General features: G+C 45.4%; 2 protein-coding genes across 6 annotated transcripts in view; one reads left to right on the plus strand and one right to left on the minus strand.

Moving 5' to 3' along the window:
• Positions 1-27,972, minus strand: part of tmem123 (transmembrane protein 123) — a 135,864-nt gene that overhangs the window by 32,562 nt on the left and 75,330 nt on the right. The window lies entirely within an intron of this gene.
• Positions 4,893-27,916, plus strand: birc2 (baculoviral IAP repeat containing 2). 5 transcript variants are annotated; one of them, XM_038817784.1, is made up of 9 exons: positions 4,898-5,365; positions 8,059-10,001; positions 11,326-11,425; positions 13,879-13,960; positions 14,056-14,101; positions 21,272-21,514; positions 25,368-25,622; positions 26,968-27,009; positions 27,298-27,916. In XM_038817784.1, the coding sequence occupies exons 2-9, from the start codon at positions 9,107-9,109 to the stop codon at positions 27,489-27,491; spliced, it is 1,857 nt and encodes a 618-aa protein (XP_038673712.1). In that variant the 5' UTR covers positions 4,898-5,365; positions 8,059-9,106; the 3' UTR covers positions 27,492-27,916. The 5 variants fall into 5 exon arrangements, with proteins under 5 accessions (XP_038673715.1, XP_038673714.1, XP_038673712.1 ...); XM_038817782.1 differs by having other exon boundaries at positions 4,907-5,365; positions 25,362-25,622; XM_038817783.1 differs by lacking the exon at positions 4,898-5,365 and adding an exon at positions 5,421-5,654 and having other exon boundaries at positions 25,362-25,622.

The following is a 27,972-nucleotide window of genomic DNA, read 5'->3' on the forward strand; positions in this document are numbered from 1 at the left end:
CACCCCCGAAAGCACTCTGTCCCATGTGCCCACACAAAGCTCAAAATACTGCTAGTCACTCTCCTAAAGAAGGCCCTGGGGATAAAGATGGGCAGGCACTGAAAGAGGAACAAGAACCTCGGAAGCACCGTCATTTTGACGGACTGTACCCTCCCCGCCAACGACAATGGCAGCATGTCCCACCTCTTGAACTCCTCCTCCATCTGATTTACAAGTCTGGTGAAATTATGTTTGTGGAGAGTCCCCCAGTCCCTGGCCGCCTGCACCCCCAGGTACCTAAAGCTCTCCCCTGCCCGCCTAAGCGGGAGCCTACCAATTCCTTCCTCCTGGTCTCCAGGGTGCACCACAAACACCTCACTCTTGCCTAAATTTAGTTTATAACCTGAAAAGGTCCCAAACTCAGCTGACAGTTCCATCACCCCCGGCATCCCTCCCACCGGGTCCGCCACATACAGTAACAGGTCATCGGCATACAACGACACCCCTATGTTCCTCCCCACCTCGCACCAAACGTCTCCACCTCTCTGAATCCCTCAATGCCATCGCCAGCGGCTCGATTGCCAGTGTAAACAACAAGGGGGACAGGGGGCAACCCTGCCTGGTCCCTCGGTAAAGCTGGAAGTACTCCGACCTACTCCCATTCGTGGCCACGCACGCCATCGGGGCCTCATAAAGCAGCCTTACCCATCTAATAAACCCTTCACCAAATCCAAACCTCCCCAACACCTCCCATAAGTACCCCCATTCCACTCTGTCGAAGGCCTTCTCCGCATCCAGCGCCACCACTATCTCTGCCTCCCCTTCAATCGCTGGCATCATGATGATATTCAACAATCTCCGCACATTCATGTTCAGCTGCCTTCCCTTCACAAAACCTGTCTGGTCCTCGTGTACAACCCCTGGCACACAGTCCTCTCTCCTGGTGGCCAGGATTTTTGCCAGCATCTTGGCATCCACGTTGAGGAGAGATATGGGCCTGTATGAACCACACTGCTGGGGGTCCTTGTCCCTCTTTAAAATTAACGAGATCAGCGTTAAAGTCCCCCCTTCCCACGCTTCATTAAGTGTCCGCACCAGCAAGGGGCCCACTAGGTCCACAAACTTTTTATAAAATTCCACCGGGAACCCATCCGGCCCCGGTGCCTTCCCTGACTGCATCTGCCCGATCCCCTTAACCAGCTCCTCCAGCTCAATCGGCGCACCCAACCCTTCCATCTGCTCCTCCTGCACCTTCGGGAAGAAAGCCCGTCGAGGAACCTCTCCATTCCCCTCCTCTCCCCTGTTGGCTCCGACCGGTACAGTTCCCCGTAAAAGTCCTTGAAGACCTCATTCACCTCTACCCCCTTCCGTACCACATTCCCACTCTTGTCTCTCACTCCAGCAATTTCCTTAGCCGCATCCCGCTTACCGAGCTGATGAGCCAGCATCCTTCTCGCCTTTTCACCATGTTCGTACACTGCCCCTTGTGCCTTCCTCCACTGTGCCTCTGCCTTTCTAGTGGTCAGCAAATCAAATTTAGCCTGCAGGCTGCGCCTCTCCCCCAACAGTCCCTCCTCTGGTGCCTCTGCGTACCTCCTGTCTACCTCCAGCATCTTTCCCACCAGTCTATCCCTCTCACTCCTCTCCCTGTGTGCCCGGATGGATATCAGCTCCCCACGAATCACTGCCTTCAGGGCTTCCCAGACCACCCCCACCTGAACCTCCCCCGTATCATTCACCTCGAGGTACCCCTCAATATTTGCCCGGACCCTCCTACACACCTCCTCCGCCAACAACCCCACATCCAATCACCACAACGGGTGCTCTCAGTGCTCCTCCATGTTGAACACCATTTGGAGATAGCACCGTGGGTGACATGGCTGCAGAATGTACTCTGGGTGGGGGACTACAACGTTCATCGCCAAGTGTGGCTCGGTAGCACCACTATACGGTCAGTAGGGAGTTGCCCTAGGAGTCCTCAACAACGTCTTAAGACCACATGATGAATCATGGCATCAAGTCAAATATGGGCATGGAAACCTCCTGCTGATTATCACACACTCCCCCCCCCCCCCCCCCCCCCCCCAGCTGCTGCATTAGTACTCCTTCATGTTGATCACCACTTAGAGGAAACACTGAGGTTGGCAAAGACACAGAATCTACTCTGGCTGAGAGACCAATGTTGAACGCAAAGAGCGTTTAGTCGCACACAACAGACTGACCTGACCAAGTTCTAAAGGACACAATTACGAGACAGGGTTTGTGGCAGATGGCGAAGAAACCAACAGGGGAGAAAAACATACTTGACCTCATCCTCACCTGTCTGCCGCAGATTCATCTGTCGATGACAGTATTGGTTGGAGTGACCACCATATAGTCCTTGTGGAAACAAAGACCCACCTTCACATTGATAATCCCTTCATCGTGTTGTGTGGCACTACCGTCGTGCTACATGGGATAGATTTCAAACAGATCTAGCAGCTCAAGACTGGGTAACCATGAGGCTCTGTGGGCCATCAGCAGCAGCAGAACTATACTCAGCCAAAATCTGTAATCTCATGGCCCAGCATATTCCCCACTTTATCATTGCCACCAAATCATGGGATTAACCCTGGTTCAATTAAAAGTTTAGGAAGGCATGCCAGAAGCAGCATCTGGCAAATCTAAAAATGATGTGTCAACCTGATGGAGCTGAAACACAGGACTACTTGCATGCCAAGCAGCAGCAACAAGTGATAGACAAAGCTGTGTGATTTCATAACCAACGGATCAGCTCTAACCACTGCAGTCTTGCCACATCCAATGAATGGTGGTGGACAATGAAACAATCCGTTGGAGGAGGAGGAGGCTCCACAAATATCCCCAACCTCAAATGGTACAGGAGCCCAGCACATCAGTGCAAAAGATAAGACTGGAGCAGCTGCATCAATCATCAGTCAGAAGTGTTGAGTGGATGATCTACCTCAGCCTCCTCCTGAGATCCGCAGCATCACAGATGCAAGTCTTCGGCCAATTTGGATTCACTCCACATAATATGAAGAAATGGCTGAAGGTACTGGATACTACAAAGGTTATGAGACTGGCCAATATTACAGGAATAGTACTGAAGACTTGTGCTCCAGAATTTGCCATGACCCTAGCCAAGCTGTTCCTCGAGACAGGAACTCTCTTCCTGAAAAGGCGACGTAAGCAGAGTACTTGAATATTTTTAAGTCAGAGGCGGATAAATTCTTGTTAAGCAAGGGGGTGATAAGTTATCGAAGTTAGGCAGGATGCAGATTTGAGGTTCCTATCAGATCAGCTATGATTCTATTAAATGGCGGAGCTGGCTTGAGGGGCTGCATGGCCTACTCTTCCTCAGATGTTCCAGTACAGCTTCATATGGCAATGTGAAAAATTGCCCAGGTATGTCCTGTATACAAAAAGTAGGACAAATCCTACCCGGCTAATTACCACCCCATCAGTAAAATGATGAAAGGGGTCATCAAGTGGCACTTGTTTAGCAATAGTCTGCTCACTGACCTTCAGTTTGGGTTCTGCCAGGGTCACTCAATACAGATTTAAACATGGATAAAAGAACTGAAATCCTGAGGTGAGGTGATAATGACTGCCCTTGATATCAAGGCAGCATTTGACCGAGTATGGCATCAAGAAGTCACAGCAAAATCTGGAGTCAATGGGAATTAGGGGAAACTCTCCACAGATTGGTGTCATACCTGGCACAAAGGAAGCTGGTTGTGGTTGTTGGAGGTCAATCATCTTAGTCCCAGGTCATCACTGAAGGAGATCCACAGAGTAGTGTCCTCGGCCCATCCATCATCAGCTGCTTCATCAATGACCTCTCTTCCGTCATAAGATCACAGGTAGGATATTCACTATTGATTGCACAACACTCAGCACTATTCACAACTTCTCAGATATGAAAGCAGTCCATATCCAAATGCAGCATGGCCTGGACAATATCCAAGCTTGAGCTGACAAGTGGCAAGTAACATTTTCACCACAGAAGTGCCAGAGAATGAGTATCTTCAAGAGAGAATCTAACCATCACCCTTTAGCAATCAAAGGCATTGCCATCACCAAATCCCCCACTATCATCATTCTCAGCATTACTATTGACCAGAAATTGAACTAGACGAGCCGTATAAATGCTGTGACTCAAAGAGGTCAGAGGATATGAATGTTGCAAGAAGTCACCACTTGGCTCTCCAAAACCTGTCCATTATCTAAAATGTGAAAGTCAGGAGTGTGATAAAATGAGCTCCACTCGCCTGGATGAATGCAGCTCCAACACTCGAGAAGCTTGACACCAACCAGGAAAAAACAGCCCACTTAATTGGCACCTCATCCACAAATATCACTCCCTCCACCACCCAGTTAAACACACTAAGGCTCCTTGACAGCACATTCCAAACCCATGATGGCTAACATTCTAGACAGACTGGGGCAGCAGGTACATGGAAAAACCACTCCTTGGGAAGTCTCCCTCCAAGTCATACATCATCCTGACTTAGAAATATATTGCATTTGTTCACTGTCGCTGAATCAAATTCCTTAAAATCCCTAACAACACTGTGGTACAACTATATTACGTGGGCTGTAGCTGCTCAAGAAAGTAGCTCACCACCACCTTCTCAAAGGAAATTAGGGATGGGCTGGCCTAGACAGCGAAACCCACATGCCATCAATAATTTTAATTAAAAGTTCAAATATTTAGCAATACACAAGGTGCAATTCCAGATCAATTTCTTTCAAAACACTTCTGAAGTCCCAATAAGAATTTGCCGGTTGTATTTGCAATGTTTCTGCCAGTCTCTGATGTTTGCAGCGTGGAAAGAGAGGTGGGGAAGGGGAACCTGGGTTCTAGACTCTCCTTTCGGTGCAGCGAATCAAATGTGGTTGAGGTGATCATCCACTCAGCCCGTCGCAGGCTGAAGAAGACTGCAAACTCTGTGCATAGTGAAAAATGGGTCTCACATCAGAATCGATGAACGAAACTGGGAGGCAGCAGAAAGAGGGAACAGCCCGTGCCGAGGGGAAAGGAAACCGAATCCGCCCCAGAAAGACAGGGAAGTCCCGCCTGGCGACCAATCAGCGGCTGCCGAGTGTGCGAGATGGGGCAGAGGATGGGGGCCTCGCTGTGTTTGTGATATGGGGAAATCGAGAATTGAGTGATTCCCCTGGGGAGGGGAGGGGAGGTCGATTAAAACTCAGAGAAGCGGGACCGAGTGATCCTTAAAAGGAGAGAAGAGGGAATCGAGCGATCTTCGATAGGAGGGCAGCGAGTGATCCTTAAAAGGGAGCGATCATTACGGGGAGAGAAGATTATATCGATTGATTCCCGGAGTCGGGAGGGGACATTGGTGTTTCAATCCGCCGGATGAGGGTAGGTGATGATTTATTTTATTCTGTCTTCGTATTGGGGTGTTTACAAAATGGCGGCGGGAGCTGAAGGTGACTCACTGTTCCTGGCACTGGCCCGCTTCCGCCGCACTGCTGAGGCCAGTCTGTGACTCACCCCCCTCAACTGTGTGGTTCCTGAGTCAGAATAAAACATTTTTCAGTTGTTACTTTGAGAATGTCTCCACTTCCTGATCTCTCCCACCAAACGGTTGTCTAAGAAAAGGTGTCGCGTTTCGTTTTGTTAACGAAGGGGGCAGTTGCCACATCGTCAGGTAAGCCTCGACAAAAATGTTTGCAGTTCGTTTCGTTTGGTCGCTGTCTCCAGATGCTGAGACTTGGAGCGCAGCCCTGCACAAAGTCAATTTTAATCTTTTTTTGTATTTGACTATTTAACTAATGTTGGCTAAATCTTTAACCGAGGTGGGATTTTGTGGCGGTTTGTGTTACATGAACACAATTAGGACAGTGAATCCCAGCGTTGAAAATAATGTAGTTTATGTATAGAAAATTCCTTACAAAACGTTACAGGCGAGTATATTTTTATAATGTTTAAAATGTTAATTTGGATAGATAGACGTGGCTATATTACAGTCAACTTAAAAAAGAAAACTGCAAAGGAGGGGTGGGGGATTTCAAGAGCCGCCAACATTAGTGTGTCCTTTGAAGTTGGCAGTTGGATCATTTTAAAAGATCAGAGATAAGGAGTTTCCATTTTGTAGGCTACACCTAAAATGCTGTGTTTAAGTAACTTCCTGAATAATTCCTTCGCCTAACATATTGACTGGTACAATCGGGCAGTGTAATAATTTAAGTTTTTACTTTCCTTTTATATTTAAGTGTGGTTAGGTGCATTTTTATTATAGCTGACAATGAATTTATCACTAAAAGTAAAATCTTTTTGGTAAGAATATTCATCCACCTGTAAAGAATACAATTTAAAATGGCTGAAAACAATTATATGTATTATACTGAACCATTTGATAGCTACATTGGTATATAATTATCAGCCTCTTTTACATTCATTTTTAAAAATATGTGCTACTAGTATCTGTGTGCCTAGCAAAATGAGTGCAGTGAAATCTTGCAATTTTGTCCTGCCGGTGTAGGTGTTTTTTTTGAATGGGGTCTGATTCCTGCAAATTGGGGAGTGAGCCAGTGTATAAGATCATGGAAAACACGAGTATGATTGGTTTTTAAGTGTGACGCACATGTTTAAAACTCCTACTGTTTGTGCTGGTTTTGCCAATTTGCACCAATATAACTAATAGAAACTCAATCCCATGGTTTCTGCTTTGACGCAGTTAAAAATACAGCTTTCCTTAAAGCAGGTCCTTTAGGCCTATTAATGATCTTTATTAGTGTCAGAAGCAGGCTTGCATTAACACTAATGAAATTACTGTGAAAGTCCCCGAGTCGCCATACTCCGGCGCCTGTTTGGGTATACTGAGGGAGAATTCAGAATGTCCAATTCACCTAACAAGCATGTCTTTCGGTACTTGTGGGAGGAAACTGGAGCACCCGGAGGAAACCCACACACACGGGGAGAACATGCAGACTCCGCACAGATCAGCAGAGCTGTGACACTGATTGTCTGTAGCGGGGAAGATTTGCAACGGGCAGTCAGTGCTTCCAAAAAGTGGATCTTGGCAAGATACCCTCCCGTGTTCGAGTGAAGGCGAGCGGCAACGCTGATTGGCTGTAGCGGGGAAGATTTCCATCGGCCATCAGTGCTTCCCGAAAGTGGTTTGTGGAGACGCTGTTGTCAAGGGGCAGTGATATGCCCCTCCTGCAGGATGTGGGAGCTTAGGGAGAATTCCGTTGTCCTTGATGACTACACCTATGGGCAGTGCACCCGGCTGCAGCTCCTGGGAGACCGAATTAGGGAACTGGATGCACTCAGGATCATCCGGGATACTGAGCACTTCACAAATGGCAAAAAGCTACCAAAGCATAATCCCCAAATAAAAGCAAAATAAAAAGAGAAAGAGTTAACGTTTCAAGTCTAAATTACCCTTCTACAAATGTAATTTAGACTTTAAACGTTGGCTTTCTCTCCTCAGATGCTGCCAGACCTGCTGAGTTTATCCAGCATTTTCTGTTTTTAAATAATAGCCCTCCCATCAGTAACTCTTGAGTTCTACGAAGCATATAACTTACTTAAAAACCTCCCTAACTCCTTTCTGGTTGTTTGGAGAGAACACTGTTGAGTTGTCTAACGTTCAGGATTGAGACGTTGAGGTGAGGAGAAAGGTATAGGTTTCATCCCTATGCTGTGTAGATCATTTTGGTACATGAAGTAACGGTAAGGGGCTGGATTCTCCGCCACACCACATTTCCGTTTCCCCCGCCGGCGGGTTGCTCTGTTACACCGTCCGGTCAATGGGGTTTCCTATTGTGGGGCTGCCGCACGCTGTCGGGAAACCCCTGGGCTGCCACCAAAACAGAGCATCCAGCCGGCAAAGAACCCAGTCCAAGGAATAACTTTTGTGTTCTTCCTGAGTGATTAATATGTTTGTCATATGAAATTGAGTAATTCAACAATGTTAACCCATCAGGCTTGTGTGCAGATTAATAAACATAAAGATTACTGTTGATAAAAGTTTATGTGATGGTTATAAGAATATTTTTGCAGTAAAATTAACTTTTTGCTGATTGCCTTTTTCTCTTAATTTGCAGATTTGTTTGGAAGACTGATCGCATTGCATATTGGCTCCATTATTTCTTTTGCGACGTTAATTGTTCCAACTATGAAAATGAACCTTTTTTTAAAATCTGAAGCTTTTAACGTCATAATGGAGGGGTAAACTTAAATGGGCACATTACCTTTTTTGGAAGGAGCTTTGTTTCTGTTCACTATAATAATTTAACCCCTTTTAGGAATTTCTGTTCCCTACAATTTGTTACTTTTTAAAATTAAAACAGTCAGCTGCATGTTGAAGAATAACCATTAAATGTTTGTGAAAATATATTAAAGAAAATGAAAATTAAGAAATGGATCCATATCAACAAAGAAATGTATTTGCTCTTGGAATTAAATTCAGTTACATGAGCAAAGCCTTGTGATCATTTTGAACACCTAAGTTGAATCCTGTGAATTAACACACTTCTGTATGGCAGGATTTTGGGCATTGAGGCCAGAATAAGCTCTGATTGGAGAGAAGGAAACTTAAAATTGTTTTGACTTCTTCGATCCTTTAACATCACTATATGTCCTTTCATGGTTTGTCGGACAACACCTATTTAGAATTTGGCTGCCATATTTCCTGTGTTACAGGTGACAACATTTCAGAAATATTTGGGAGATTCCAAAGTGCTTGAAATGCTTTCATTCTTTCTTTCTCACAATTTTCTTTATTGATGTTTTCTGTAAATAACCCTGAATTTTAACTCTGCTCACATAGAGGAACACCAAACTTTGGGCTAACAGAGGTTAGTATTTAACATGCAGATTGATTTGGAGGTGTGGGTAGTTCCTCTTTAAACATGTTTGTCAGGACTAGTCACTATCTGGAACCTGCCAGGTTAAGACATTTAAGGTCTGACATGCAAGCTCATCGCGTGCAGACTCTCTTCTCCCCTCTTCTCTTTCTCCCCCCCCCCCCCCCCCCCCCCCATTCCAATTCCACCCTGACTTAAAATTGAGAAACATTTCTATTTTTAAAAAAAGAACAGTAACAAAGCTCCTCCCAAAAAAGGTACGCCCTTATTCTACAGAATATTCTTCATGAATATATTGCAAAATCAGAGTTTTGGCCATTTCAGAATAGGCAGAGATCAGGAACTGCAGTATGATCTGACCTCGGAACTTTACCGAATTTCAACATTTGCTCACTTTCCTTCACATGCTTTGCCTGAAAGGAGTCTTGCCCGTGCTGGATTCTATTACACTGGTGTAAATGATAAAGTGAAGTGTTTCAGCTGTGGAAGCACTGTTGATAACTGGCAATCGGGTGATAATGCTGTTGAAAGACACAAGAGATGCAACCCGAATTGTAGATTCATAAATAGCCTGCCTTTAGGTGTTGACCATTTGTCAAATTTCTCTGCGTTTCCCCCATCAAATGCAGCTTGCTTTTTTCAGTCACCTTTTCATGAAAATGGAGAAGCGATTGCCTTAAACCACAGCATTCCTGGTGATCAGGTGGCTTCCAGAAGTGTGGAAGATATATCTCCTCAATTGAGGTACTCGCAGGTCGTTGCAGCTATGTGTAGTGAAGAAATGAGACTGCAAACCTTTCAGAATTGGCCCTCCTATTGTTCTTTAATTCCCGCAGAACTGGCCAAAGCTGGATTTTACTATACCGGGGAAGAAGATAGGGTTGAATGTTTTGCTTGCAGTGGAAAGTTAAGTAACTGGGAACCTGGAGATTGTGCAACATCTGAACATAGAAGGCACTTTCCTTCATGCCCCTTTGTTTTGGGGATTCATATGGGTAACATTCCAATGATTAATACAGAACCTCAAAGAACGGATGAAAGAAGTGAAATGGTCAGAGCTATGCATCCACGACATCCTGAGATGCAATCTTACGATATTCGACTAGAGACGTTTTTGAGATGGCCAGTCAGGAATTGTATTCAACCCGAACAGCTATCTAGAGCTGGATTCTACTATGTTGGTAATATTCCTTTTTTAATTTCACTTTTCTCCTCTCCTGAGGTTGTGTTTAAAATTATAACTAAAGCATTCAAATATGAGGGAAGTGCCAAACCTGGTTATAAATGTTTTGAGCTGAATGGATTGGCAAGTGGGGGAATGCAGTTGGTAGGGAGGAATATAAAGAGGACATGAGGTATTTTATACAAATATAACTTCTTGCACTCTTTGGCAGATTTCTAAATTTGTCCAGATAAACTGCCCATCTGTTTTCCACCTAATTGGGATCTTGTCATGTAGGACATTTAACATCTGCCTTCTTATTTGTGCTTGAGGACAATATGTTTTGAAGAAAATGGTGCTGCACAAGGGTCAAGTACTATGGAATTGAACACTTTTTGTGTTGTTTATTGATGCCCAATTTCAACATTGACCATTCATCGATTGGGCATCACTTAGCCAGTTGCAAAGTAAGAGTCAATTTCCCCTCAAAACATTTCTATTTGCATGAGTGAGGTCATTTTCTTTTGCTCACATTTGAATGCTAACTGCCTTTTGTTCTTTCTAAATGCTGTTTGTTAATATCTTGTGCACAGTTGGAATTGACATGGCATTATCAGATCTCATTTGTTGTAAGATTTATACAGCCGAAGAAAGATTCCGCACCACATTGAATCAAATCCCGAGGATCATGGATTTGAAGGTGGGGGAGGGGGGAGTACATTACATTCAGTGGCCTGCCTCCTCTGCCACCACTGCATTATTACCAACAGTGGAGGTGAAATTTGGTCACCTGCCTGCCAGTGGGCTAGTTGAGGCCTTTAGGTGGGCAATTAATGAAAAAAAACAATTTTTTTTTTTTAAATTTAGAGTACCCAATTGTTTTCAATTAAGGGGCAATTTAGTGTGGCCAATCCACCTAGCCTGCACATTTTTGGGTTGTGGGGCGCGAAACCAACGCAACCACGGACAGTGAACCAGAGCTGAGATCGAACCTGGGACCTCGGCGCCGCAAGGCAGCAGGGCTAACCCACTGTGCCACTGTGCTGCCACCGGTGGGCAATTAATAAGTGCCTTATCTCACCACCGCTAAGGTTGAAACCTGCGGTGTGAAGCCCACGTCAAATGGCCAGCACAGCTGGTATCCCTTTGATGGCAGGTGATACCTCTTTAACTGGGCTCATTGGCTGGCTGGATCCCACACGGGTGTAATCCTGCACAATTCCTCCTTGAGGTCTCTTATATTCTGGCCCCAATCCTCTTGCTGACCTCCATTTGATGGTAGTGCAAAACATTCTGCGACATAATTTAAGTGGAAAATTGACTGTGTATTTTGTGAAATTCAGGTCAAAATGATGATGTGAAGTGTTTTTATTGTGATGGTGGCCTGAGGAGCTGGGAGGCTGGAGATGATCCATGGGTGGAACATGCAAAATGGTTTCCAAGGTAAATTGTTCAGATGAGCTTATAACAGGACATGTTTCAAGAGCACAGATAAATGCCTATGTTGAATCATACTGCCTTGTTATTTCATGTCTTGATTGCAAATCCTTCATGAGCTAATTGGTCTAAGCTTAATTATGCTCGTCTATGTGACATGACCTGGGAAACAAAATTCCAAGTTACCCATCCTTGCCAATCCGTTTTTTTTTGTCAGCTCCTCCAGAAATACAATCTTAAAGCCTGAGACTTTTATGGTGAAAACCTTTATGAATGTTGTACAACACATATTGAAATTACCTTTACAATAGTCACAGCTGACACCCTGTGTGACTGTAACAAAGGCAAACAAAACTTTGTTTCCCTATAAACCTGTGTGTAGCCTTTGAATGGTCTATTGCAACAGCCAGTCCACTGTTGTCCAGTTGGGTGGGACGACCCTCTCACTTGGTTCCATTGTTGTCTAATTTTTGCTAGCAAATCAGTTGCAGCAATTTTTCTTCCTGCTCCCGCCTAGTTACTTTAGTGCCCCCCATGGAACCATTCTTGGTTGCCTCCTATTTCTCATCTACATGCTGCCCTTTGGTGACATCATCTGAACAAGTGTCATTTTTCAGGTATATGTTGATGATGCCCAGCTCAACCATCATCTCCCTGGTCCTCCAATGTTGCTAAACAATGTGGGTGCGATTCATCAGCTGCATTGCACTCTCGCTTGAGCACAGTGTGCGGTGAATGTTGAGAGCCCTCTCAAGGGGCAGGACCAAATGGCGCACGCCAAAGCTTTAAACCGGCTTTGGTGAACTTAGCTGGTATCTGACATTGCCAAGGTGTCCGAATGGCACTGGCAGGCAGGAGCACTGCCATTGTGGTGCTGCCAAGGGTCAGGGGCCCATGCCCATGAAATGAGGGTGTGGGTTGTTGAGGGGTGGGGGTGTGCAGGGCAGGTAAGTAGGGGTGTCTGTTTGGGAGATTGGGGGACTGACAGGTGGGGGTTCTGGAGGAGAGGGGGTTCTGTAAGGGGGTCCCTGAGGGACCCCATAGCAGGTTGTGCGTGCGGTTACATGTCCCAACACACACACACCCGCAAGCTCACTTGGAGGTCGGGCACCTTTTCAAATCGGCAGACCGATCTTTGAGTACAGCTCCCAGTGCTAAAGAAAATTCTCGTGTGGCTAAACCGGTGAGCAACTCCCCAGGGCTCAACAAAATGACTTTGAGTGTCATTGAATAGCGGTGGGGAACTCGCCGGCAGAGCCGGTGGGGAAACTCCCTGAAAAATCCGCCACAAATGAACGTGGGCATTATTCCGGAGAATTGCGACCTAAGACGGTTCTTCTGACATTCAGTAGTGGATGAACACAAATTTCCGACAGTTGAATATTGGGAAGACTAAAGTCGTTATTTTCAATCCTTGCTGCAAATCCCATTCCCTAGCCACTGACTCAATCCCTTTCCTTGACGACAATCTGGAGATTAAACCAGTTGGTGTCAGAGGAGCTTGCAACTTCATTTTGGGTGACCACTAAGACTTGTCTCCACCGTTGTAAACCTACCGGTATTCATCTGTGTTCCAGGTTATCTGCTGCTGAAACGCTCATTGGTGGCATCATTGCTGCTTGATGTAATTTCAATGTATTTTCACATTCGATCTTCAGTAAGCTTGAGGTCATGCAAAATTATTGCCTGTGTTTTAACTTGCAACAAGTTCAGTGCGACCTGCAATGGCTCCCAGTCAAGCAACATTTTGATTTTAAATTTCTTATTCTCGTTTTCAAATTCTTCCATGGCATTGCTGTTTCCTATTTCTACAACTTATGATTCTCCAAAACATCTGCAAATATAATTCTGACCTTGAGCACCCTCATTTTACTGGTTCCACCATTGGTGGCTGTGCCTTCGATAGAGTAGACTGTTTACTCTTAAGCTCTCCGTGTCTCTTCATCATCCTCCTTAAAATCTAGCTCTTTGATCTCGATGGTCAGCTTGTCCAGAATAAAAAACCTAACCTAATACGGTTTTAAGACATTTGGCTCCGTGTATAGCAATGTTCCAGAGAAGAACTTTGGAGCAATTTATAATGTTAGAACCACCATAGATAAATCCTGAAAACAATTCGGGTGAAATCTGTTCACCCCAGTGGGATCTTCTGATCCTGCCGTAGGGTTCCTGGCGTTTTAAAGGTGGATTAAATGGGAAATCCCATTGACAGCAACGAGGACCAGAAGATCCCACCGCAAGCCAATGGTGGGCTGCCTCTTGCCATTAAGAAATACTTCCGGGGGGGTGGGAAACAAAGAATATAATCCCATGTTTTAATGTATGAAATATATATGGATTTAAAATGGAATCGGGGCAAGGTATAGTGTGCATCTGTTCCTTGTGGTATGATCACTTTCCATTTCTTTTCTGACATTAAAACTAGTTGTAGCTTTAACTTGCGAATATTTTTTCTTCAGATGTGAATATCTTCTCCAAGAGAAGGGGCAAACATTTGTAAATCAGATCCAGACAAGGTTTCCAAACCTATTTGATCTCCAGGTAACATCACTATAACTCTGCAGAATATTGCATAAATCCTTATGTATCTATTCCTATCTCAACTTTACATGAATGTTTCCCATTTTTCTTTAAAGTTGCATTCAAGTTCGGAAGATATCTTCGAGGAAAATCATATGGCAGGTAACTTGGTAATCATATTAAACCTTGTAAAAACAGAAGGTTAAGAAAAGTTCATTACAATTTAGCCCTCCACTATCTCTAGCTGGCTGACTTTTTCTACAGCCATACTATTTTATAACTCATTATTGGAACTAGTATGAGTTCATCCTTCTGGAAAGTACTAGCTTCTCTTTGGCTGCTCCTGATGAATTTTGAAACTTGTGTACTCTTATTGATTTAATTGAGTTTGAAGAAAAAGCCAGCAACAAACTATATAGTTACTTTAAAAATATTCATTCAGTTGTTATGGATAACTGAAAGTATAATTTGCTTCATTGCAGCGTGCACTGTGAACTTGTCCTTAAGACCACCTTCAGTGTATTGTGTGTTCAGGACAGTTGAAAGATCAAAGATCAACCATAAGACATAGGAGCAGAATTAGGCCACTCGGCCCATCGAGTCTGCTCCGCCATTCAATCATGGCTGATATAACAGGCGATATTATACCTAGTAATGTGTAATAAGATAGGATTAAATAAAATAGTAAGAGTGATCATAACATGATAGAATTTTGAGAGAGAAATGTAGGTTTGGAATTGGTGTCTTAAGTAAGTACAACAATATATGAAGATGCAGGTAGCTACAGTGGACAAGGAAGAAATGTTAAAAGGTAAGTAGTAGAAAAAAGAGGAAGACCTTCAAGGAGAAGTATTGTAATTCTCAACAGATATATTCCATTGAGAAAGATACTGAGACAAGTGAACCAACTGTGGCTAACTAAGGGAGTTAAAGTATCAAATTGAAAGGAAAGGCAAAGATTAGTGGTAGGCTAGAAGAACATTTTAGAAACCACCAAAAGTTGACCGCAAATAATACAAACGCAAATAGATTGAGCAAAACTGCAAAAAAAAATGAAAACATACAAAAAAAAGCTACGCGTATATAAAAAGAATGAAAGCAGTCAAAATAAACATTGGACCCTTGGGAGACTGGAGAATTAACAGTGGGGAAACGAGAAAATAACTGCCTTTGAACAGATATTTTATATCTAACTTCATTTTAGAAGCATGACAAAAAATAGCCACATCATTGGCAAAGGGAATGAGGATCTTGAACTCAGCAAACTAATGCATCTGTCAACTATGATCTTACTGAATGGTGGAACAGCTTGAGGGGCTGAATAGCCTACTGTTGCTCTTAATTCAAACGTCCTTATCAGTCGCGAATGTACAGAACATTGTGCTAGTATTGGGCAATCATCAGTGCACAACTTCTCTTCTGACCTAATGATGGAGGGAAGATAGGGCAGCACGGTGGCGCAGTGGGTTAGCCCTGCAGCCTCACGGCGCCGAGGTCTCGGATTCGATCCCGGCTCTGGGTCACTGTCCGTGTGGAGTTTACACATTCTCCCTGTGTTTGCGTGGGTTTCACCCCCACAACCCAAAGATGTGCAGGTTAGGTGGATTGGCTACTCCTAAATTTAAAAAAAAAATGATGGAGGGAAGATAATCGAAACAGCTGAAGATGTTTGGGCCTTGGTCACTATACTGAGAAATTTCTGCAGCCATGATGAGATGGCTGAGATGATTATGAATTCATTTGAATGAGCCTGGATGTATTTATTTCTTGTCTTGTTTAAATTTTGTGGCTTGGAAGTTTGAAAGGGGCTATTTTTAATCCTTACGAACTCACAATTCATACAATCCCACATTATTCAGATCGAACCGTCTTTTTTACAGTTTGGGCATTTTTTGCATCAATATGGTGTTTTGTCATTGGAATTATCATCAAATCTATTCATTATGAATTGTTTTAATTATTGCACACCGTTCATTCCAATGTGCTCAAAACTATTAATGGTGTTCTAAGTTTTTTTTAGCCAGGTTTCAGCTAAGTTCTTTGTAAAGGTTTACTTTCTAGATGTAAACAGGAGGTTCTCATCATTCACTGGGACATTGGCTGATCTGCATCCTATCTCCAGTTAACTGGTGCTCAATATCACTTTTTTATAGAACATAGAACATAGAACGATACAGCGCAGTACAGGCCCTTCGGCCCTCGATGTTGCACCGACATGGAAAAAAAAACTAAAGGCCATCTAACCTACACTATGCCCTTATCATCCATATGCTTATCCAATAAATTTTTAAATGCCCTCAATGTTGGCGAGTTCACTACTGTTGCAGGTAGGGCATTCCACGGCCTCACCACTCTTTGCGTAAAAAACCCACCTCTGACCTCTGTCCTATATCTATTACCCCTCAATTTAAGGCTATGTCCCCTCGTGCTAGCCACCTCCATCCGCGGGAGAAGGCTCTCGCTGTCCACCCTATCTAACCCTCTGATCATTTTGTATGCCTCTATTAAGTCACCTCTTAACCTTCTTCTCTCTAACGAAAACAACCTCAAGTCCATCAGCCTTTCCTCATAAGATTTTCCCTCCATACCAGGCAACATCCTGGTAAATCTCCTCTGCACCCGTTCCAAAGCTTCCACGTCCTTCCTATAATGAGGCGACCAGAACTGTACGCAATACTCCAAATGCGGCCATACCAGAGTTTGGTACAGCTGCATCATGACCTCATGGCTCCGGAACTCAATCCCTCTACCAATAAAGGCCAACACACCATAGGCCTTCTTCACAACCCTATCAACCTGGGTGGCAACTTTCAGGGATCTATGTACATGGACACCGAGATCCCTCTGCTCATCCACACTACCAAGAATTTTACCATTAGCCAAATATTCCGCATTCCTGTTATTCTTTCCAAAGTGAATCACCTCACACTTCTCCACATTAAACTCCATTTGCCACCTCTCAGCCCAGCTCTGCAGCTTATCTATGTCCCTCTGTAACCTGCAACATCCTTCCGCACTGTCTACAACTCCACCGACTTTAGTGTCGTCTGCAAATTTACTCACCCATCCTTCTGCGCCCTCCTCTAGGTCATTTATAAAAATGACAAACAGCAACGGCCCCAGAACAGATCCTTGTGGTACGCCACTCGTAACTGAACTCCATTCTGAACATTTCCCATCAACTACCACTCTCTGTCTTCTTTCAACTAGCCAATTTCTGATCCACATCTCTAAATCACCCTCAATCCCCAGCCTCCGTATTTTCTGCAATAGCCGACCGTGGGGAACCTTATCAAACGCTTTACTGAAATCCATATACACCACATCAACTGCTCTACCCTCGTCTACCTGTTCAGTCACCTTCTCAAAGAACTCGATAAGGTTTGTGAGGCATGACCTACCCTTCACAAAACCATGCTGACTATCCCTAATCATATTATTCCTATCTAGATGATTATAAATCGTATCTTTTATAATCCTCTCCAAGACTTTACCCACCACAGACGTTAGGCTCACCGGCCTATAGTTACCTGGGTTATCTCTTCTCCCCTTCTTGAACAAAGGGACCACATTTGCTATCCTCCAGTCCTCTGGCACTATTCCTGTAGCCAATGATGACCTAAAAATCAAAGCCAAAGGCTCAGCAATCTCTTCCCTGGCTTCCCAGAGAATCCTAGGATAAATCCCATCAGGCCCCGGGGACTTATCTATTTTCACCTTGTCCAGAATTGCCAACACTTCTTCCCTACGCACCTCAATGCCATCTATTCTAATAGCCTGGGTCTCAGCATTCTCCTCCACAATATTATCTTTTTCTTGAGTGAATACTGACGAAAAGTATTCATTTAGTATCTCGCTTATCTCCTCAGCCTCCACACACAACTTCCCACCACTGTCCTTGACTGGCCCTACTCTTACCCTAGTCATTCTTTTATTCCTGACATACCTATAGAAAGCTTTTGGGTTTTCCTTGATCCTACCTGCCAAAGACTTCTCATGTCCCCTCCTTGCTCGTCTCAGCTCTCTCTTTAGATCCTTCCTCGCTTCCTTGTAACTATCAAGCGCCCCAACTGAAACTTCACGCCTCATCTTCACATAGGCCTCCTTCTTCCTCTTAACAAGAGATTCCACTTCTTTGGTAAACCACGGTTCCCTCGCTCGACCCCTTCCTCCCTGCCTGACTGGTACGTACTTATCAAGAACATGCAATAGCTGTTCCTTGAACAAGCTCCACATATCCAGTGTGCCCAACCCTTGCAGCCTACTTCTCCAACCAACACATCCTAAGTCATGTCTAATGGCATCATAATTGCCCTTCCCCCAGCTATAACTCTTGCTCTGCGGGGTATACTTATCCCTTTCCATCACTAACGTAAAGGTCACCGAATTGTGGTCACTGTCTCCAAAGTGTTCACCTACCTCCAGATCTAACACCTGGCCTGGTTCATTACCCAAAACCAAATCCAAAGTGGCCTCACCTCTTGTTGGCCTGTCAACATATTGTGTCAGAAAACCCTCCTGCACACATTGTACAAAGAACGACCCATCCAATGTACTCGAACTATATCTTTTCCAGTCAATATTAGGAAAGTTAAAGTCTCCCATAACAACTACCCTGTTACTTTCGCTCTTTTCCAGAATCATCTTCGCCATCCTTTCCTCTACATCTCTAGAACTATTAGGTGGCCTATAGAAAACTCCCAACAGGGTGACCTCTCCTTTCCTGTTTCTAACCTCAGCCCATACTACCTCGGAAGAACAGTCCCCATCTTGCATCCTTTCTACCACCGTAATACTGTCCTTGACTAGCAGCGCCACACCTCCCCCTCTTTTGCCCCCTTCTCTGACCTTACTAAAGCACCTAAACCCCGGAACCTGCAACAACCATTCCTGTCCCTGCTCTATCCATGTCTCTGAAATGGCCACAACATCGAAGTCCCAGGTACCAACCCATGCTGCCAGTTCCCCTACCTTATTTCGTATACTCCTGGCATTGAAATAGACACACTTCAAACCACAGACCTGAACACTGCCGCCCTCCTGCGAAGTCAAAACTGTGCTCCTGACCTCTCTACTCTCAATCTCTCGCACCCCAAAACTACAATCCAGGTTCCCATGCCCCTGCTGAATTAGTTTAAACCCCCCCAAAGAGTACTAACAAATCTCCCCCCCAGGATATTGGTGCCCCTCAGGTTCAGATGTAGACCCGTTTGGGGCATCTAGAGGCCCGATTGGCACGGGAGCACCACGACTGTGCTCGGGAGGGGACAGGCCCGCGGTTGGTGCCCACCGATCGTCGGGCCAGCGTCCAAAACAGACGCACTCTTTCCCCTCCGCCGCCCGGCAAGATCAAGCCGCCACGTCTTGCCGGACGGCTGAGGAGAAAGACGGCAACTGGGCATGCGCGGGTTGGCGTTGCCCAACCTGCGCAGCTAATGTCATCGGCCGCATCAGCCGCCAGATTTTTGTTTACAAAAGTTAAATTACATGTACTGTTTTAATGGTGGCGAGTTCCACACCTGAGGATGTATTTCCCAACTTTTCTCCTCCCAGCCGCCCTCTGATTGTAAGGTCATGTCACTTTGTCTTGGACTCCCCACCCCCAACTAATGGAAAAGATTTCTATCTACTCCAACATTTTTTTATTTTACAGTTTCTGGGTGTAACTTATGCAATTTGTGCTCTCGTAATAGAATGTTTACAGCACATTTAGACTGATGTCCATTACAGCTCTGAGCAAATGAAACCCCACTAATCCCACTTTGCTCCCTTTCCCTATATCCTTGCAAATGTTTCCTCTTCAGTTAATTATCCACAATTGATTTGGCCTCCAGCACACTCTTGGGTAGCGAATTCCAGATTCTAACTGCCTGCTGCGTAAAAGGTTTTCTTTGTGTTGCCTTTAGTTATTTTGTTCATATTTAAATTGATGTTCTCTGATTCTTGATCCTATCCTATTAATGGGTACAGCTTTTGCCTGCCTATACTGTCCAGACCCCTCCTTCTTGGTGACTTATCAACTTTAAGTACAGCCAGCCTTTTCTATATCTCCTGATAATTTTGAAAGCATCCAGGGCGAGATTCTCCGCAAATGCGGAGAATCGTAAAGGCTGGCGTGGGACAGGCCGTGACCCACGGCAGCCTTCACGGCCACTTCCGGGGCCGATTCTCTCTCTCTCCCCCCCGCCCCCCCCCCCCCCCCCCCCCCCCCCCCCCGGGCGGGGCTAGGTGCGCGGCCCCGTGCGTGACGCCGATCGTCAAGGCCGCACGTCAAGCGTCACGGCGGCTGATGCGGCCGATGACATTAGCTGCGCAGGTTGGGCAACGCCAACCCGCGCATGCCCAGTTGCCGTCTTTCTCCTCAGCCGTCCGGCAAGACGTGGCGGCTTGATCTTGCCGGGCGGCGGAGGGGAAAGAGTGCGTCTGTTTTGGACGCTGGCCCGACGATCGGTGGGCACCAACCGCGGGCCTGTCCCCTCCCGAGCACAGTCGTGGTGCTCCCGTGCCAATCGGGCCTCTAGATGCCCCAAACGGGCATCTGGAGCCCGTTTCACGAAGGCAGCGAGCAGGTGTGTTTTCTGCCGTGGTGAAACGGGCGTGAAGGGTCGGCCCATCGGCCTCGGAGAATCGCCGCTCGCCGTAAAAAAACGGCGAGCGGCGATTCGTGGCGTGGGTCGGGGGGGGAGAGAATAGCGGGAGGGCGTGAGAAATGTCAGGAGGCCCTCCCGCTATTCTCCCGAGGCCCTCCCACTATTCTCCCACCCGGCATGGGGGGGCGGAGAATCGCGTCCCCAGTGTCTCAAACTGCCTCATCCTTCACCATGACTTTGGCAGCATCTTCTTCCTTGGTAAAGACAAATGTTGGGCGGTACAGGTTCAATCCGGGGTCACTGTCTATGTGGAGTTTGCACATTCTCCCTGTGACTGTGTGGGTCTCACACCCACAACCCAAAGATGTGCAGGGAATGGATTGGCCACGCTAAATTACCCCTTAATTGGGAAAAAAAACTCTAAATTTATATTAAAAAATGACAAATTAAAAATATTAATTTAGTACTTCAGCCATGCTCTCTGCCTCCAATTGGCCATACTGCTCCTTTCACAACTGTTTTACTATTTTATGTCTATGTAATTTAATCCTTTTGAGCCCTGATAACACTCTGTTCAATCTATGCTGTACTCCTCCCAAGCATAGTATATCCTTTCCCAAGTGTGTGACGCCAAGATAACGCAACGTACTATAGCGATTCATTATTTCTGAAGTTTTAATTCGTTTGGGATTTTTTTTTAGATTTTATATTCTTGTCTGAAAATTGCACTCAATTCATGTAGGTGCTCATTTTGGATCTGGGGAAAATCGATCAGAAGATTCAATCATGATGAATACACCAGTGGTTAAGGGTGCTATGGAAATGGGTTTTGATCGAAGGCTCGTGAAGCAGACAGTCCAAAGAAAAATCCTTACAAGTGGAGAGAATTACAAATCTGTTATAGCACTCGTGACTGACTTACTGAATGCTGAAGATGAAGAAAGACAAGAAGACAGAGATAGAAAACTCGAAGAAATGGCTGAAGGTATATTTTATTAGCACTTGCCCTTGCACTGTGATAGATTCATTCTATCATTGACAGATGGTCACCTTGCTAGACCGATGTATTTTAACCAAGACCAATCACTGGGTCGTATGGGCGCTCACCGAGGTGCGCTGGGTGCCAACAGCCGACCAGGAACCACCCGACGGAATGGTGATGGCGGCCATCCGATCACTCATTTTCCACCCCCCTGACGACGGTGCGTCCCGGAGTCAGCACCCGGAACAGGCCGGAGCAGTCTTCCGCAATGCGAGCCGACCATCAGTCCCCGGTCCCAGCTCCCCAAGTATGGTGGCCCTGGAAATCACTCTCTCTGCAAGCACTCAGTGGACAGGCAGGAGCCAGACAATGGCACAGATTGAGGAGCACCTACACTCAGCTCTCAGTGGGTTATCGCTCCCCCCAGAGGATGCCCTCCAGGGGCATCGAAGGCCACGGGACACAGCAGGCTTCCTCCTCCTTTGTGCATTCTGGGACACAACTAGATATAACAGAAGGCAGGTAGAGCAATGCAGGGCATGGGGGTGGGACGGCACCATAGGAGCTAGGGGCAGTTGGGGACATATACGTACAGCATTAAAAAAAGGCGCATCTGCAAAATATGACATCTTTGGCATTATTCTTCTGCAATGTGAGTGAGCGAGCACCTTGCTGACCAGCATAGATTGAGGAGCAGCAAATCCCAGCTCTCAACGGGTAATCCCCCCCTTCTCCTTCCCTGGCACCTAATCGTCCTCCTTGGAGGTGGCCACATGTACTCCACCTCGCCTTGCTACTATGCCAGGTTTTGTAGGAAACAGTTGACCACCACAAAGCGGGTGACCCTCTGGGAGTTATACTGCAGTGCATCACCAGAGCGATCAAACCATTGGAACTGCATTATGTGGAATCCAATGCACAGCTCAGTGACAGCCCGCATGGCCGGGCTATTGGGTCTCCGCATCGGTCACCGGCCTACATACTGCCGTCATTAGCGAGGTCCTCAGCGGGTATCCCTTATCCCCCAAGAGCCAACCGACCATCCTGGGGACTGCCCCAGGGTGTAGTTGTCATGCGCACTTCCTGGGAAACCTGCAGTCTGCGCACACGTGCATGATCTTCAAGTCGTCGCTCACAAGCTAGACGTTCAGGGAGTGGAACCCCTTCCTGTTGATGTAGGACACTCTGATGACCTGGTGCGTGCAAGGCGATATGCGTGCCATCTATTACCCCCTGGACCTCCGGCATCCCGGCGATGTTGGAGAATCCTGCTGCCTGGGTATCCTGTTGGGCCAAGTTTATATAGTTCCCTAGCCGGGCAAACGGCATCCTTAACCTTACAGATGCATTTGTGGGTTTTGGCTTGTAAGGTGCCACACAAGTCCCCGCTCAAGCCTTGGAATAATCCTGAGGCATAAAGGTTCAGGACGGTGACCTTGATGACCATCAGGAGTGGTATCCTCCTTCACATGGTGCCAACTCTGAGGACTTGGCATAGGTGCTGCACCGTCCCCTTTTGAGGTGGAGCCTCCTGCAGCACATGCTCTCCATCATCTGTTTGAAAGACCAATGAGCTCTGTACACCTTGGGCTGCCGCTGGCCTGATGGGCGACCGGGTCCTCGGGGTGTGGGGTGGGCCCCTGCCTCAGATCTCTGTCGACACTGCTGCTGTCGCCACCTCCGGCGTCTGCCAGCAGCACTGCGGGGGCAGTCTCTGCAGGGTCCAAGATATCATCCAGCCCGTGTAATATATGTAAGGAATTGGAGAGGGTGTGAGACTGACAACCAGAGGTGTCTTCCAATCCGGGAGCCTCCATTTTCCCCCATTGCTCCCCCGAACATCCCCTGGTCACTGAACCCCACACCTTGTACCCTAGACACCCATATATCCTGGACCAGGCGCTGGGCCCCTCGCCAGTGGACATACTTGCCCTCTGGTCGTGGAAATGTCCCCGGTGCTGGGGTCTAGCCAAGGGTGTTCTGATGTTGGTTGCTGTGTCCCTGGCGTTGCTTCTTGCAGTGTTCAGGCATAGTGTCCAGGCATCATCGTCTGATTGGGATGCCCAACAATAACTCACACAGACTGCATGGCACGCATACCCATGGGAACCCACTTGGGAGCTGTGAAGTGCTCACTTAACTAGGATTGCCAATTCCCTATTAACAATAGCCTTCAGCCGCGCAGAGGCCTCCGCGGTCAGTGGGAGTTATGGGTGGTCGGTTGGACAGATGGGCTGGGGTTGCCTCTGTAATGGTTACACACAATCCAGGGGTAGGCATGGTGCACCGGGGCACATTGCCTGGGAGTGAAGATGGCTACTCACCTCGGTTTCCCTAGCAGCCATTCCTCCAACTTTGTGTGATGTACTAATCGGGTGCGCGCGTGACCACTTGCTGGGGAGGTGGTTGGAACACGGGAGGCTGTTAGATAGGGGGTCGTTCCCGTTGGCTGCATGGGGATTGGCCGTATGTGCTGATGTTTGGTTTCTCGCCATGCCACGGTGGAATCTTGATTTCAGGAGCGGGCCTGCTTGATTAGAACATAGAACATAGAACACTACAGCGCAGTACGGGCCCTTCGGCCCTCGATGTTGCGCCGACCTGTGAAACCATCTGAAGCCTATCTGACCTACACTATTCCATTTTCATCCATATGTCTATCCAGTGACCACTTAAATGCCCTTAAAGTTGGCGAGTCTACTACTGTTGCAGGCAGGGCGTTCCACACCCCTACTACTCTCTGAGTAAAGAAACTGCCTCTGACATCTGTCCTATATCTCTCACCCCTCAATTTAAAGCTATGTCCCCTCGTGTTGGTCATCACCATCCGAGGAAAAAGACTCTCACTGTCCACCCTATCTAACCCTCTGACTATCTTATATGTCTCTATTAAGTCACCTCTCAGCCTTCTCCTCTCTAACGAAAACAACCTCAATTCCCTGAGCCTTTCCTCGTAAGACCTTCCCTCCATACCAGGCAACATCCTAGTAAATCTCCTCTGAACCCTTTCCAAAGCTTCCACATCCTTCCTATAATGTGGTGACCAGAACTGCACGCAGTGGATTGCAAACCGATCGGCACTTGGTGTCGTCTCGATCTTGGCTCTCCCGCAATCTAACAGCCATGTTGCATGATGTGGCCGCTAAATCACGCCCATCATGTTTTTCTCCCTCCTTCCTTGATTGCTCCTTTACACCTAGTTAAAGGCCTTGTCAAAACTGCTTTTTATTATAGTTCACATTTCACCTACAAAGCTTTCCTATATTTTCAGTTATCTTCTTGTAAATAGGAGCTTTCAGATTTTTTTTGTCTTGCATTCCGATACAAATCCTTTTATTTCTGTGGTGTCCGCTTAGCCAAAGAATTTACATGTTGTTCAGAATACCTGATAAAAATGTCTGGCTACTTCTAACATGAAATTAAGTTTGAGAGAGTATTTCCTGATGCTTCTACCAACTGAATGTATGTATTAATTGTTACTGGAGGACGGAATCCTTGCATTTGCCAACCTAACATTTGTTTGCATATGTTAAGATCCATTAACAAATGTTAATTTTTGTTTCTTTCAAAATCCTATTTGCATTGGTACAAAGTTAATAGATATACGCCCTCCGTCCCATACACTTTCTTACAATTCTGTTGGAGGTGGGGGGGTGGAAATCGATACCTTTTGTGATTTTTGAAAGGGATGGATAACTTGTATGATACACAGTTCCCATGCAAAAAATAGGAAGTAAGAATCCATTGTTATTGCTAAACTGCAATTTAGTGATGCACCACAATTCCCCTTCCACTTTCTCGAATGAACTTAATGAAAAATCAAATTCCAAATTAAATTCCTCTTTTGCAGGTGCAGGTGATGTGTTGCTGCTGAAGAAAAATTGTGTTGCTTTGAGTCAGAATTTGACAAATATAGCACCCTTGCTTGACGATCTAGAAACACGATCTTTAATTGATAAAATGGAAAGTGAAGTGATTAAACAAAAACCTCAGATAATCGAACAAGCCAGAGAGCTGCTTGATATAATAATTCGAAAGGGAAATGCAGTAGCTGAAGCATTTAAAGATGCCCTGTTTGTACATGAACCAGAATTGCATGAAAAAATATATGGTATGTAATTCATTATATCTGTTTGTTTTAGTATTATTCTTTCCCATGTCCCATGGGGCGGCATGGCAGCACAGTGGTTTGCACTGCTGCCTCACAGCGCAAGGACCCGTGTTCAATTCCAGCTTTGGGGCACTGTTTGTGTGGGGTTTAAATGTTCTCCGTGTCTGCGTGGATTTCCTTTGGGTGATCCGGTTTCCTCCCATGCTCCAAGATGTACAGATTAGGTGGATTGGCCATGCTAAATTGTCCCTTAGTGTTCAAAGGGTACGGTGGGGTTACTGGGATGGAGTGGAGATGAGGACCAAGATGTGGTCCTCTTTTGGGTGGTTGGTGCAAACCCGATGATCCGAATGGCCTCTTTCTGCACAGTAGGGATTCTATGTCTCTTTAACATGGTAACACCACCATCTGGACTAAATCATTTCTGTTATGAAGAGAGGCTGGTTAGGCTGGGGTTGTTTTCCTTGGAACAGAGAAGAGTGGGAGGGGGGATCTGATTGAGGTTACAAAATTGAGGGTCACAGGACATATTGGAAGAATCCTTTCCCACTAGTAGGGGGCTCAATAACCAGGGTGCATAGATTTAGTACAAGGGACAGGAGGGGGTGGTGGGAATCAGGAACTTCAGGAACTGCCTGAAAGAGTGATGGAGATGGAAACCCTCACACTATTTTAAGAAGCATTTTAGATGAGCACTTGATATGCCATAGCATACATTCTCCGGACCAAGTGCTGGAAAATGGGATTATAGTTTGTGCTTGAAGGCTGGCCAGCTGGCACAGACACTTTTGGCTAAAGGGCCTCTTTCTGTGCTCTAAAACTCTGATTTTCCCTCCAGGTCTCTCTCCATCTTGACTAGAAATATATTGCTGCTGCTTCACTGTCGCTAGGTCAAAATCCTGGAATCCCCTCCCTAACAGAACTGTGGCATACTTGCACCATCTGGTCTGCAGTGGTTCAAGAAGGCAGCTCACTACCTTGGCAAGAGGCAATTAAGGATAGGCAATAGTGCTGGCTTAGCCAGCAATGTTCACATCCCATGAATGAATATGTTTTTTTTAAAAATGCATTCCTATCTTTTAAATATGCCATTCTGTTTTTTTCCTTCTCTCAGCACTCACCCCAAAATCTCCTCTCTCCAATCCCCCCCCCCCCCCCCCCCCAAAAAACCACCACCCCACACACACACACACACACACACACACACACACACATTGAATAGCCTTTGGCTAATTCTACCACCTTCCCTAACCCTTGTACCTTTTTATATATTCACTTTTATATAAAATGTATCTCTGCACTGTTTACTATATGTAACAGTCTCTAAATCTGTTTTACATTTCAGTTCAAAAACATTTGCCTTTTTCAGCATCATCAGATATGATGGGTAAGTTATTTCTCCCTTCTGCACCACCTCCTTACTGTTAATGCACACATGTAGTTGTATCTAATTGTCAACTGATTGGATAAGCAAAAAATATATTTAAATCCACTATGACATCTGTATCAAGACAATAAAAATAGTCGTCTTTCTGAAATTCTTTCCAGTTCCTGGATTTAATTAATTTCTTTACTAGAAAATGTTTGTTCTGTTAACTTTTTTGTAATATTCAGGCAACAAAGTGTTAGTGGACCAGTAAGCTTTGGGAGCTAACAAAACTTTTATTTTCTTTAGGTTTGACCATGGAAGAGCAATTACGAAGGTTACAGGAAGAAAGAACTTGTAAAGTGTGTATGGACAAGGAGGTCTCTGTTGTGTTTATTATGTGCGGTCATTTGGTTGTTTGTACAGACTGTGCACCTTCTCTTAGGAAGTGCCCAATCTGCCGTGGTACCATCAAAGGAACAGTTAGAACATTCCTGTCCTAATCATATCTTGCAAAGTATATTGTGAACAATTATATCAGTTTTCTCATTGTGCAGTAACCCAACTGCACAACTGGAGGAAACTTTTGATCAGGCAGAGTAAACATCTTTTACTTAAAATACTGGACCTGACTGAATCAAATAGCTCCAGATAATGCACATTGCAGGCATCATCAGATATAAATCTACGAGTTACTTGGAAAAGGGGTTAAAAGGAAAATCTTTTTTTTCTTGTATTGTTCTAGCTAGTAGCAAATGCATTTCAGTAATGGCATAATGATCTAAAGGAATTTTTGATTGTGCCTTGGCTACAAATGATGCATGTACATTTACTACACTCAATCAAAATATTTTTTTGTGACTAGCCTATCCAGTAGTGCAATATAAATATCAGCTATTCCACTAAAAGCAACAAAAATAACTTTGAATATTTTTATCTTGTAGGTGTAAGATATTAAAAGATTTATAATATTCTAACAGTCAA

The sequence above is a fragment of the Scyliorhinus canicula genome, chromosome 14, assembly GCF_902713615.1.
Source record: "Scyliorhinus canicula chromosome 14, sScyCan1.1, whole genome shotgun sequence".
NCBI lineage: Eukaryota > Metazoa > Chordata > Chondrichthyes > Carcharhiniformes > Scyliorhinidae > Scyliorhinus > Scyliorhinus canicula.

Coding starts and splice junctions, on each gene's coding strand:
- birc2 (XM_038817782.1), top strand. CDS start 9,107: ATGAATATATTGCAAAATCAGAGTTTTGGCCATTTCAGAATAGGCAGA. Junction 25,623..26,967: donor ATTGCATGAAAAAATATATG/GTATGTAATTCA, acceptor TTTACATTTCAG/TTCAAAAACATTTGCCTTTT. Junction 27,010..27,297: donor AGCATCATCAGATATGATGG/GTAAGTTATTTC, acceptor TATTTTCTTTAG/GTTTGACCATGGAAGAGCAA.